General features: G+C 51.4%; 4 protein-coding genes across 4 annotated transcripts; 3 read left to right on the forward strand and 1 right to left on the reverse strand.

The window, feature by feature from the left end:
• Nucleotides 1-2,297: 2,297 nt before the first annotated feature.
• On the forward strand, nt 2,298-3,861 carry Z517_05982 (uncharacterized protein; the record flags this gene model as incomplete). The annotated part of the gene is made up of 5 exons (XM_013427724.1): nt 2,298-2,791; nt 2,845-2,967; nt 3,034-3,088; nt 3,135-3,274; nt 3,327-3,861. 5 exons carry the CDS (start codon nt 2,298-2,300, stop codon nt 3,859-3,861), a joined length of 1,347 nt encoding a protein of 448 aa, XP_013283178.1.
• Nucleotides 3,862-5,052: 1,191 nt separating this feature from the next.
• Z517_05983 (uncharacterized protein) lies at nt 5,053-6,246 on the forward strand (the record flags this gene model as incomplete). Its single annotated transcript, XM_013427725.1, has 1 exon — nt 5,053-6,246. The coding sequence occupies one exon, from the start codon at nt 5,053-5,055 to the stop codon at nt 6,244-6,246; it is 1,194 nt and encodes a 397-aa protein (XP_013283179.1).
• An 827-nt stretch (nt 6,247-7,073) lies between these two features.
• On the forward strand, nt 7,074-8,049 carry Z517_05984 (uncharacterized protein; the record flags this gene model as incomplete). Its single annotated transcript, XM_013427726.1, has 5 exons — nt 7,074-7,095; nt 7,164-7,222; nt 7,322-7,388; nt 7,459-7,915; nt 8,013-8,049. 5 exons carry the CDS (start codon nt 7,074-7,076, stop codon nt 8,047-8,049), a joined length of 642 nt encoding a protein of 213 aa, XP_013283180.1.
• Nucleotides 8,050-9,652: 1,603 nt separating this feature from the next.
• Nucleotides 9,653-12,856, reverse strand: Z517_05985 (uncharacterized protein; the record flags this gene model as incomplete). Its single annotated transcript, XM_013427727.1, has 1 exon — nt 9,653-12,856. One exon carries the CDS (start codon nt 12,854-12,856, stop codon nt 9,653-9,655), a length of 3,204 nt encoding a protein of 1,067 aa, XP_013283181.1.
• Nucleotides 12,857-13,728: the final 872 nt, after the last annotated feature.

Consider the following 13,728-nt stretch of genomic DNA (forward strand, 5'->3'; position numbering starts at 1 on the left):
TATCCGCCTTTGGTGGGCCGAATACAAAACTTGTCAGTTCATATGAGTATGCGTACGAGGAAGGGAGCAGGTTAGGGCATTCCCGTTGTCGGTTAGGCTGGAATGGATCTCGGTAGGAAATTTCGACCCAAGATCCGAAAACATCATCAGGTGTACTGAGGGTAGAGAAGTGGAGCTTATGTGTCTTGACCCGACCAGTGGTGGAGGATTGAAGCAGCAAACAAAGCTGGCCAGACCATTGGCTGGGAAGGGGCCCCAGACCAAGCCCTTAAGACAGGGGGTCGACTTGCAGACAAGTCGGGCTGAAAGCCGGCATGCATGCGAGCGCAGGTCGAAAGACATGCGTCAATCACTGGAGATGACCAGGTCTGAAATCCTGTTACTGCGGTGAGCCTTGTTTGGTCTAGACACGAATTTGGTGGGAGGGGGGTTTGCAGCCACTACGAGTTTTTGCAGGAGAAGATGGGGTTGGTGTGGGAGCGATGAGTAGAGCATATCTCAGCACGGCTGCAGCCCTGATACGGAACTGAGCAGATAATGTAGTTCGGCTGAATGCAGCGCGACATGAGATGTTGACAGAGGGAGCGTTGTGTTCAGGAGAAGTTGAGTGAGGGAGAGCAACAAGGAATGGGAAGAAGAGAGCGCAGGCTGTCAAAGGCCGAGGGGATACACGTGACTGTGATCACGTGTGGGTAGTCAGAGCCTCGTGACTCGTACTTTGGTATCGCCGCCTGCGATTTCGACTCCTGATCTTCAACCCTTGCATACTAGCAAACAAACATTCTGCGCCCTCATCTGCATGCGACGCACCATCTCGTTCTAGCGATCTCTCCCAATCTGCTCATGGACACTGCTGCCTCTGCTGGTCCCGCTGAACAGCGTCAGTGCTCAACTCGTGGTGGCTTCACCTTGCCCGAGTTGCCCTCATCAGGTTGGCTGGGGGCTTCGCCTCTTTCAACGTCTCACAGACCAGTGGACACCCCTGCCCCGGGCCATCAACGTGTCTCGCAAAGAGAACCTGGAAACCCAGGGATCGAACATGTCGGTCCGAGCGTCCCTTGGACCTACAGGTACCTCTACCGGGCTACCCAAAATGGCTAGTTGTCTCGATCTGAACAGGGGCATCCTTCTCACGCGCCTGGTTCTCTTGGGGAGCAAACCGTTGCAGTCTTGCAGACCTGCACGCTCGCTCTCCACTCAAAGAGAATACTCAAAATTGGTTCGTCGACCTGAAGTAGGTGTTGCTGAAGAGCCCGAGACTCCGGTCACCACATACTTGCAATCTTCAGAGCCCAGAGTCCAGACACCACCAGCCAGCGTTGTTTCTGTACCGGGGAGGCTCTTCCTAAGACTGCATCAACCTCAATGGAAGATGTTTCTGTGGTTGCCACCCCTGAGCCTCTCTACGATAATAAACATCTGTCAAGCATAGAAATGCACTTATGATGTGCATACAGCTAGGCATGGGTACCGAGGAGAACGGCCACCCCACGATCCGAAAGAACGACAGAGAGATGAACGACCTCGAGAAAGGGCAGGAGGTCAAGGCGGGTGGGAACTCAACGGAATCCAATCATGTCCGCAGGCGAGTGACCAACCGTTGCCACTTCTGATGCTGGCAGCGCCTCGTTCTCTCTCATATGCGTCCTACTTCAGACCCTTTTCCTTGCCTTCACGGTCTCGTTATCTTCGCCATGCCCACCCCCCCGCCCTGCTCATGGATCCTGCTCATTTCCAGCCAGACCTCAGTCTTTGTCTGCCCTTGCTTGTCAGTCCTCGTATCTCCACAGCAGCACGAGAATGGGCCTCTTAACCAATTTAGGCGGGTAGGTGTCCAGCACATTGCTTTTGCCACTAACTTCTTCTAGTCGGCCTTTTCTGTCTCGAATATCAACTACGCGTGTTGCCGTGGTTAACCTTTCGACACCTTACCTCACCTTTTGTTTTATTCTTGAATTCATATGAGAGACCCAACAAGCATTTTGTCTTAAACTCTTCAAGTTCTAATCACCCTTTGCCGCCGCTCTCTCCTTCGATCTCTATAGCGGACTGACTGCCTTCGTGCTCGTCTAGCTACACTCCTCCTCACTCTTTTGCCTCCCGTCGAGTCACTCGAGGTATCTCAAAGTACTTAACAACAACGGGAGAAGCGATCAGCACAGTCCAAGAGCATCGAACTTGTCATATTCCTTCTTTTTTGACAGCCGTGACAGATTCTGTGGTGTGAACGCTGTGCCTGTATTCATCCGCTGCGATCTCGTTTGACTGGCCTTCTATCATTTGTTGCACTTCCAAGAATGACCGACTATGCGCCACGAAGCAGTCAGGATTACAATTCCTTCTTTCAAAGTCCGCACCTCGCCATGTCGCATTATTCCAATGGAACCGGTCTCAGCTACCTCTACAGTGATGGTCAAGTTCAGTATCAGACTGTACACACCCCGTGTTCGACGTACTCAGCAAACTACGCACCGAGTCCAGGAACGTCGGCTCCTCCTCTCTATTTGCCTCCAACATCCGGTTCACAACTCAATTATTCATTTGTAGGCCCACGAGTTCCTACGCTTCCTTCCCAGTCTCGTGCTTTCCCACAGAGCTCTTACTACAGCACGTCCTCGGGGAATCGGACGACTTCACACCATCAACGACTCGCTCCTCCACGAGAATACACTTCAATGGATGGCACAGAGTGTCAAGACTCTCCAAACGAGGACACAATGCTGTCAGAACCTGTTCTACCCCCACTTGAGGGCTATCCGGATGTACATGAATTCGATGAGCTGATGAAACGGTACAGAAAGTGCCCGCCTCTTTTTTTGAGCATTGCTAATTCACTATTTGTAGTTACGTCCAAGACCTCTCTCCCAAGAAACAGGACAAAGCTCTCATTCATGCGCGGCGAGCTGCCAACATCAAGCATGTACTCATTGACAAGAAGACAACGGCCATAGAGTCGGCGCAATTCAGGTCAGTCCGATTCTACTCAAAGAGGACAGCTGTGTCTTCAAGTGTTATAGACTGACCGCCGCTTAGGTTTTGGGTCAAGAAGATGTTTACACTGCAACCTAACGACAGCAAAATCCCAGAGGTGAGATAGGGCGCATTTTCCAGCGTCAATGGCTGACATGGTCTAGCATTTAAGGAAGATTTGCCATGAAGGGAAACCAGTGGCAGTGCGGGAGAAGTTGTTTAAGATCCTGACCAAGGCACACAAACAGTGTCAACACGGCGGACGAGACAAAACATCTGCGCAGGTCAGAAAGGTGTACTCATGGTTCGACTTGCAAGCATTCTTTATGGTTCGAGAGACTAATCATGCATGCTAGGGTACCCAAAGAGCTCATTTCAAGATTTGTCAAACTGTGTCCCACTTGCCAGGTCAGACGAGGGGCCAGTCGTAACTCGCCTCCAGATTCAGTGAAAAGCCCCGAAACGAATGCAGAAGCTCACTCGCCAGAGGCATTATCTGTGGCCGGATCAAGGAAGGGCTCTACGGTAATCAGGCAGGCAGCTGTAAATACATGCTTGCCTTTGCAGACAGCGGGATTCAAAACGAGCTCGGCTTTTCAACAGCAGAACCGGTGGATGACACCGTTGCAGTCTCATTCAGAGGTCAGCCATGTCTCTGCTGGACTGAAGCATGACCCTCTCAGTCACCGCGACCACTACCACACCGGACCCGCCATGTCCATGAATTGTACCAATGCAACACCACCGGGTTTGAACTTTCCATCTGTCAATAACTTTGGAAATGCCACAGGACATTCACCAGCATATAATTCATCTTCACTGCCCCAAAATGTGCATGGCAATGTACCAACAGAACCAGCGTATGGAATCAAGGTCGAACATTATATTTGACTGCTCGGCCACGATGTGCACTAATGTTATGACTGATGAGCCAGCATCACTCCATGTGCGACTCACGATGAGCAGGAAACGGTACGGAACACACGGCGTTAGCTTCGCTTTATGATACGACGACACGGACTCTCTCACGGACTTGCCTCTCTCAGGCACTACGGGGGAGCTGGACCACCTTTCGCTGCCACAGAGTTGAAGACATCCCATTTTCTTAGGCCCGGTTGGCGCAACCTTGCTGGTTTATCTACCCTTTCGTCACTTCTATGTGGAATTTTGGCGCAGGAATGACGGTTACAAAAAAGCATTGCGATTTATATAACGATGAATGAAGCAGCACTCCAAGTGTTACAGAACGACGGGATAATCTATGTCCAAAGGCACACCAGGTGCTGACATGTTTCGGGCTGACATTACTTTGCCCCTTTTCTTCATCACTGGTGTGTGGAGTCCGGATTGGGTGCTTGGGGGACAGACAGATGCAGAAGGGGGATGTGGAAGGACTTGCAAAGACAAAAGAAAGGGACTACAATACTCGCCAGTTGTTCAATCCTGTGTGCTTGACTGGGTCGAGGCTGTGTTGATCAAGATGCCCATGGACTACATATATCACAGGTCATTGTGCCTCAAGGCAAGGTCCGATTCTCTACCACCATGAATGAATGAAGTTTCCCCAAATGAGCACATGCTGAACGCGCTAAATGGCCTTTGTGGTAAAGCTCATAAACGTCCAGATCCGGACCCGTACCCTCACCAGCCAGTCTCCCAGATATTTGCGCGCGGTTACACTACATTCTCATCTAAGTTCCAAGTGACACACCAAGAATAAGCTCAAGCTTACAGCTGCAGTAATGGGGCAACCGTCTAGACAAGCATCTGGACAAGCCATTCACTTGACGGAAACAAATTTATTTGTGTGTTCAGCCTCGCCATGCAAAGTTTATTCCCCTGACAGGTCCTCGTCCTCATGTTCTCCTCGTGCCTGAGAAATGCTATATGTATAGAACACAGCTATGGATCTCTACTTTTGGGCTCCAGGATACTTGCTCTGTGACCTACCTTTTTGAGGTATTTCTATATTCATTCGTCTCCCGTCTCCGTCATCTAACCGAAGGGTTTCATCAGACTATCTAGCCCGAGCGAGTACACGACATCTATCGGAGTCCGTCCCCTCTCCTGCCCTCACAAGTCATGGGCAACGCCTATTCGTGGATCCGGGCGGTGGCCTGGGCGAAGGGGCACTGGTATCATGCTGCCACCACGGCCAGCGTGTTGGGCCTCACGGGCTCGTTTTCGGTCGGGATGGCATGCGGCATCTTCCGCAAGTGCGACAGCGACCCTTGCGGGACGCCCATGAACAAGGACTTTTTTGATAAACCGGCTTGCAACTATTGGGAACATGGTGGAGATAATATGTTGCCCATGAGGAAAAGGGATCTGTTAGGGACCACCGTCGCAGTGATAAACGGTATGAAGGGGTGGGGTCGACCGAACCAGGGAGACTATGACCACGACGAAGTCCCCGGAGTCATGATATACAGCAGCAATAATGTCGGCGAAGGCGGTGGTGGTTTGGATGTGTTTGGTGAAGAGGAAGAACTCGCCGTCACCGTTCCTGGCACCATGGTGCCGGACTGGATATACATCACCAATGCCGGGGAAATGCCCCTCTGCATGGCCGGCGTGCGCGTGACGGCTCCTGACGGCTCCGAAATCACCATGACGGGCAACTTGGGGAGGATCTGTGGCGCGGATCACTATGAGTCTGCGTTGACGGTCCTCCCTAACGCCCAGGGGAAAGCTGCGTCCTGTGTTTGGATCGATCACCGGGGGTCAAACGGTATTCGACTGCCCGGCATTAGCTTCAACCTGCAGACTGATGAGAAGGACCTGGATTTTTACAACATTACTTCGGTAGAGGACTTGTGTCGGGGCCCTTTTATAATGTTTCGGGAAGATCAATCTTCAAGTCCTCTTTCACGACGGCAGCTGATTGCGCCCAGAGTCTCTCGCGACGACAGCATCACCCCAAACCTCGACTTCGACTCAGCGCTTGTCAAAAGCAGCCTGAACCTCTCTAGCGCGGTACAAATGTGCCAGAGCGTATCCGCCAAGGGTCCGCATTTCGTGAGTCTCTCCGAGGGGGTTTATTGCGACATGTTCACAAGAGAGCTTTATCCTGTGTGCAAGAACGGCACTGGTGGCAGGGAAGAGAGGGAGATCTGTTTTGACTTGGAGCGGGACGAGCTGGTGGAGAGGGATAGGGACGAAGATGGACTGTCTTCTCGTCCTAGAAGAAGGTTTGCGGAACGCGATCAAGGGAGTCAGAGACCTAGACGAGTCAAGGTCTTGAAGACGTTCCGACATGTCGATACTTGGAATTAGGAGTTGGGGTTGTCAGGGGGTGTTTTTGGTGGCAGACGAGTTCCCCATATGTACCTCGTACCTACACAGGGCTCAGTCTTTATATACTCATACATATGTAGATGCTATGGGTACATTGGTTGATCACTATGGCTAAACCAGATTACTCGTAGCTCCGTTGTTATTATTTGCAACCTACGACTTACGAGTTTCCCAGTTGCGTATGAGGTGCACCTCACTGAGCAACTCATAGGGCTTAGGCATCTCAGGGGGGGGGCGCCACAGGCCCAGATTTCCCCCCCTTTGGGTGGGGATTCTAGGCATAGAGGTACCCAGAGTGGCAGGAATAGGGGCTGTCTATTGGCGCCCTTAGGTGAGTTTCTTGCAGGGTTTCCGGCGCTGACGGCTGCTACTGAGCCTAACGAAGCTTGACGGGAGGATTCTGGAGCCTTTCATCCGCCCGCTCCGCCAATCATAGCCTGCGTATGAACATGCGCGTTCGTCGGTCTCTTTTTGGCCCAAAAAGAATCTTGAACAGCCTGGCATGTTAACGATTCTCTGCGCATCTTCAACCATCTTACATCCCCGAACTGCGCCATTTTGTCCCTCCTTTACCAATTTACATTCCGTGTCTTGAAGTCCGGTCTCGAACCCTTTCGACCGCTTTCCATTCTTCTAATTGAATTGTTGCCCTCAAGATCTCTTGCCGCTTACCTGCGCTTTTCGGACAACAAATAACACCCTCCAATTCAATCTACGAGCTTGATACTTGGTCTCGTCGTCGACATTTCGTCACTCCCGTTTGCGCTGTGCCCAGCTGCTTCACCTCCTGTTGAGTGTCGCCCACCATGAATCTTTTCAGGCTACTCGGTATGCGGACACGGACCTCCCCATATAGAGAGTCGCCAGCATGCTAATTTCAACTCTTTGTCGCGCAGCGGACCTGTCGCATCTGGTCTCAATCTTCATCCTCCTTCACAAGATGAAGGTCTCGAACGTATGTCGAAGAAACTTCCCTTGCGCAACGACACGACATCGGCGAAGAGAAAGCAGGACCATTGATCGCTGACCATCTATCTGTGCGATGTGGAAATAGTCGTGTTCAGGAATCTCGTTCAAAACTCAAGCGTTATATTTTCTCGTCTACGTGACGAGGTATCTTGGTTCGTTCTGCCCTCAGAAGGTTCAGCGCCGCGAAACACTCTTCTCTAACATGGTCAATGCTTTGCGCAGACCTCTTTTGGACTTTCACCGACAGTGCATGGAACACCATCTTCAAGCTAATCTTCCTCTCGTCCTCCCTCTATACCCTCTACGTAATGTTAAACGACTACAAACCGACCCACGATCCGAATCTGGACACGTTCCGCGTCTCGTACCTCACCGGAGGCTCGGCCGTTCTCGCTTTGCTGTTCCCCTACCGCTACACCATCCCCGAAGTCCTGTGGGCATTCTCTATCTGGCTCGAAAGCGTCGCTATCCTGCCCCAGCTGTTCATGCTTCAAAGGACGGGCGAGGCCGAGACAATTACCACACACTATCTGTTTGCGCTGGGGATATACCGTGCTCTGTACATTCCGAACTGGATCTATCGGTGGTTTGCAGAGGGGCATTTCGATCCGATTGCTGTGGTCGCCGGTGTGATCCAGACTATCCTGTATTCCGACTTTTTCTGGGTTTACTATACCAAGTGAGTTCTTGATATTCCTCGCGCAGACCAGCTTGGAAATGGAGGTTGGCGCAGATTGTTTTTTTGGGAGTTGCAACTGACATATGTGCGAATCCAGGGTCCTCAAAGGAAAGAGCTTCAAGTTGCCTGTTTAGAGGCCTTGTGAGATGAGAATTCAGGGAGCCTTTGATGCGCTCTGGGTCGAAACGTGCTCTTTTTCTGCCCGTCTCCGACCCAGCGGATCGAGTGGCTATGTATTCGAGAACACAACCAGGCGTTCAGAGGGGTATGGGATAGAAAAGGGTGATCTCTGAGGTGAAATCCATGTATATTCTACATCTGCTGCGCGGATGGAAGTTGTACCACCCAAGAGGACTCTCTCGTTGGAGCCACGCGTGTGGACATGAGCCAGGGACCAAGATGCCTCGCACCACTCTATGACGGCCTCAATGCCTGGTGAATGGCTGGAAAGGTCCCAAAAAGCGAGCCTGACCCAAGACTTCATGACTGCTTTGCCATGCCGATTGGGGGAAACCGAGCGAGAAAGCCAGAGAAGGTTGTGGGGAAGAGAAGAACACTGGAATTCAAAAATCGAGGACACCCACACCAGACTAAGTATGAACGACTTATGGAAAAGAAGATGGTGTGTTGCGAGAAGACATGGTCGGAAATGGATGGATCCCTATTCGTCCTGTACACGGTACAAGTAGAATGGAAAGAAAGTCAACTACTCGGTACTGCGTAGTGTTTGTGGCTTTTGCTTGCCCGAAATGCCGTGATCTTCACTTCATACGTGATTCTCAATGAATAAAAGGAGAGACCGGTAGCCGAAAGAGCAGATAGATACTTTTCTCTGTTCGTGCTCGGTATGCATCTCCTCGCGTCAGGAGTGAGGCTGACTGAATTGACTGGTGGATTCTTACCGCGTCCGTTTCGTCTGGGGAACACAGTGATCTTTCTATTATCTCTACTCGGTATATCTCCATCTCTCTCTCCCACGACAGTGTGCTGTAACTTGGAAGTTATGTACTTGCAAGTCCTGGTACAAACCCAGATATAGGTATGGGTATAGGTATAGGTATAGGTACAATAAGTACGGTATATATACGTGGTACACCCCAACCAACCCGAGACATCTACTTGATCCTTGGTAGAATACCTACTATATATGCACTACAGGTACCGTGGGTACTAGAGCTTCACATATCCATCACACATCTATCACACGTCGTACGTAGTACATATTACCTGCCAGAGTATTTAGTAATGTCAAACGCATGGCCATCTACATGTCCACAAATCCACAAATCCACGCATGAAGTTACCCTCGGTATATTTTAGAGAGCGGTGATGGACACGGACACATGGTGCACAGGAATGGAAAAAAAAAATACAAGTACGTACAGGAGGAAAAGCGTTGGGAGACAGGTACAGTAGAATAGATGGATAAATAATAATATTTGATTGATTGATTGATTGATTGATTGTAAGAAATCTCTCCCGTCGAGGGTGCTCGGAACGCTGATAGTTCGCTCGGTGTGTGAGTATATGAGAAGAAATATGTGTGTGGTAGTAGTAGATATGTGGAGTGAAATAGATAGATATGTATGTCTAGGTCGAGATCATCAAAAAGATTTCGCCTTCAGCCACATCCTCTGGTGCCCTTTATTCCCTGAGATGGTGCCTGTTGGTGCCACTCTCGATTCGGTAAATGTTGTAAGGTCTGTTTGGATCAAGACGCACATTGCTAGCCCCCGGCTATGTCTCGCCCCATTTGTGTTCTGTTCCCAAGACTGCTAACACTATCACCAGGACGAAGACAATGACACCGACGGCGCTCATCCATCGGTTCAAATTCCGCCACCATCGAGCATTCTGGAATTTGAGCTCTGCCACGCCAGCGGCGTGCCGTTCAAAGCGGAGTCTGGCCAAGATATCCATCGTTTCCCTCTCTCGTTCGTCTAGGGAATAATCTGAATTGAACTGTTGGGATACAGAATACCGCTGCGATTGTTGAAGTGGATATGACTGACGTTGTCTCTGACGTTGCTCCTGCACCACTTGCTTCTCAATGTCCCCAAAGCTGGCGGGTCTCGCGGGAAGAGGTAGAAGGGCACCCATGAACCAAACCGCAGGCACGAGGAAACCGGCGGTGAAACATATCACCTGGATGGAGCGAAGATCAATGTGCAGCGGCGACTGACGCTCTCCGCCCGAGACGAGATCAGGAAGACCAGTCATCCAGCGGGACTTCGCGTTGAATGGAAATCCAAAGCCACGCGACACCGATGAACCCGTGCCTAGACGGGCATCGTGGTGGAGATGCGGAGAAGAGGACCAACGATGCCAGGACCGACGGAATATGTTGCCACCTGGGTTGACCTGATGGTGGTGTATCACGGACTGGTCATTTTGGGAGTCAACCTGGGAGGCGGAGATACTATACGTGTAGCTGTGATGGTGGATCATGTAGCGGGAGCCTCGTCCGTCTTCGTATGGGTGTTCATGGATCTCGACTACCCCAGCCCAATGGGCCCGAGGGTCGGCAGGGCTTAACGGCAAGGAGACTGAGCGAGTGTGAAGATTTGGATTAGATTGTGTTTGTGGATAAGATTGTCGTCGGCCGGGCAAGGCCGGGGCGGCAGTTGGTAGAGGGCGCACTGGGTTGGAGACCAACGGTCCAACACCCGGTAGAAGATGTGATTTCCGGGCTTCGACCTTTGGTCGTTTCCTCGGGCGGAAAGGGCCTCCAACGCCATCCGTCATTCCCTGATGGATATTGCGAACGCCAGTGCTGACGGCTGACTTGGACGTCTGGGGCCGCGAAGGTGGTTCTAAATGTACTGGAATTGGTGCTTGGGCTGCCGCTCTCTCCCTCAAATTCATATATGAACCGCTAGAATAAAGGTACTGAAATGAATCCCTGTAAAACCCCGAGTAATACCTTCGGGCCCATGTTGGAACAGGGATGACGCTCGTAATGCTGCTAGAAGAACCTGGGCGGAGGGAATTGGAAAGGGATCTGTTTGGTCGTGACTTCGTAAATGATTTCATGGAATTAAGTCGCGCAATTGACTGCTGTGAAGAGTTATTTGAAGAGTACATGTAGCCGATGCTCCGGCTTGATCGAAGGGGTGGTGATCTATACGGATACTCTGTCCAAGGTAAAGCTGAGACTTCGTCCGTCGCCTCGTTTTGGTGCGCATCCAAATCTTGGTGACTGTATTCTGTTTCCCATTCAGAGTCGCACTGTGGCTCGTCCGGTGTTTCCGCTTCTTGAACGAGTCGGATTTGTGTCAGGTTTGCCCCTTCATTGATGATGTAGGTGGATGCTGGGGCCAGGTCTTCAGACAACAGATATTGGTCGAGATCATCGGGGACTGAAGATGCTTCACTGGTTGGTCTGGTTCGAACCCACGAGCCCTCAGAGGGGACCGCTGATAACCGTGATGAGAATTTCGGCAAGGATCCTTGGGTGGACATGGACCTCGAAGTACGTTTGGGGACTGCAAGGCCAGCATGTTGGCTTACAGCAGGAGCTCGAACAATGGGGTATTGAATACGCGGTGGACTTGAGCTTAGAGCGGCTTGGAGACTAGCGTGAGTGTCGCCGACAGAAATGCTATCGGAAGTCCCATCATCTCTCTCCAAAAGTCGGTCCACTGGACTAGATTCATCAACCGGTTCGCTGATTTGTTTGACGCTTTGCGGCGCGGAAGACGGAATACCGGGGTCAACAGGAGAGCTCGCGCTTCCTGCAGCAGACGATGGAATGTAACGGCGAACTGGGGGACTCGATGCCAGTGAAATCGTTGCTCCACCTCGTTCGGCGAAAGACGTCCCTCCCTCGGACTCGGACCTCTTCCTTTTCTTCGATGAGCTCGACGACGATCTCGAAAGTGGAGAAGAGTTGGACAAGTCAGGACGAGCCGCCGTCGGGGATGACGGGCCTAGTTTTATAACATTTGGACTTGACGACTGGTCGGTGCTTGGAAATTGCTCCGTACTGGATGTGTGCGCGAGACGCACAATATTGGGACTGGAGGACTGATCGCTGCTCTGGAACTGATCCGTACTGGAGGATTTCGCAAGACGAACCACGTTTGGACTGGACGATGGAGCGATATTTTGGAATTGCTTGGGGCTGGACGTGTGTGCGAGCCGAATAACGTTGGGACTCGAAGAGACTTCGTTCTCAGATTCCGCACTTGATACCTCTTCGAACGCTTCAAGCAAAGGACCTCTCAGGTCTCTGAACGATGGCAGTCTTGGACTTGACGTTACTGCGTGCACTTTGTAGTTTGGAGTCGAAGTGGCAGCAGCCCTCTCTGGGATCGACGTGAAAGAGGAGCGAGACGAAATCCTTTTGAGGGTAAGAGGCCCAGGTGGTAACGAGGGTAGCAGCGCCAAATCATCGGCCGCAATCTTTTGCAGTGACTCCCAAGCGTACGCGCCCGATAGACTTTCACTCGAGCTGAGACTTCTCAATCGAAACGAACTGCCTGTGCTTGGGCGAAGGGCCGGTGACGTTGCCGTGGATGGACGGGACGCTTCTTCGGCTTGAGATTCATACAGGTCTCTCAACGCTTTGACCGATCGCTTCAGCCTAACAGTAGGCTTTGATCCTCCTCCACCGCCGCCACCTCCTCCTTGTGAACTCCAGGAAGCATCGCTGCTTCTAACCGATGGACTCTCATGCAGAAACCCAGAAGTGTCGGCGAGTTGGCTTGGCCCAAAGCTCTTCTTCCTGCGGATGGTACTGGGTAGGAGAACGTGAGCGGGTTTCGTAGGGAACGGAGTGCTTTTGTATATGTCCGAAGTCCCTTGGTCTGATCTTGACTCTGGACCTAGACGAGCTGAGAGCTCATTTGTCTCCGAAGATGTTCTTTCTTGTAGAGGTGTCCGTTTGGGAGCAGTCCGCTTCGGCGATATGAGCTTCACCGACGAAGGGGACGAGGACATAATTATCTCATCGTCGCAACAAGCAGCCGGCGACGCATTCGGTGACTCGCGAGTTCGATCGTAGGCTCCAAGGATGTGCTCGGTCAGGATAGTAGGAAGGGTAAAGAACGACTGAAGGTGAGATGTGCGAAGTCGAAGAGAACGACAAGTGGGCGCGCGCGCTCAATGTGCGGGATTGTGTATTATTGAAGTCTCATGCCAGTGGACTAACAGTACTGAGTATTTTCGGAGATATTTTGCACTCAAAGTACTTGTAGCTCAGGTTAGGGTGACGATCGAGCGGAGCTGCATATGCATGCTTCAGGGCGAGTTAAATTGAGATATAATCAGCTGCAGGAGTGGCGGAGTACGATTGAGCGGCTGATGTCTGAGACCTCGTTTGGTATGTGCAAAAGCCGCTTGTGTATGTACATAGGAAAAGAATGTAGGATGTTGTGTGGTCTCTGGATTCGACGAAGTAGTTGAAGAGTCGCAGGTTGGTTTTGGACAACCGTCGACCACCACCTGAACCTGGACGGACCTCTGGCTACCCGCCTCTCGACTATTCGCGATCAGGGGACGAAGCGACTTTGTGATCCCTGTTCTCCTTCTCTTTTGGAGGCTGAACCCATGTAAAATTGGAGTGGCTCCCAGGCCTTTTGGTGCCAATCCGGAGTATTATTGCGCAAGGACCACGCTCAAAGGACTCATCTTGTCGATTGCTTTTGTGTCAAGGAGGGTCTCGGGTGTTGGTTGGCAGGTCGCGTCTCACGCTTTTCTCCATCTTGATCGCGTGGCACACTGGAAGTATCGAAAATCCCCGATTGGATCACGGTGTGTCACGAAATTAACGCGACAATCTGGCTGCATACAGGGGGGCGGAAGAAGCGTTA

The sequence above is a fragment of the Fonsecaea pedrosoi genome, assembly GCF_000835455.1.
Source record: "Fonsecaea pedrosoi CBS 271.37 unplaced genomic scaffold supercont1.4, whole genome shotgun sequence".
Lineage (NCBI taxonomy): Eukaryota > Fungi > Ascomycota > Eurotiomycetes > Chaetothyriales > Herpotrichiellaceae > Fonsecaea > Fonsecaea pedrosoi.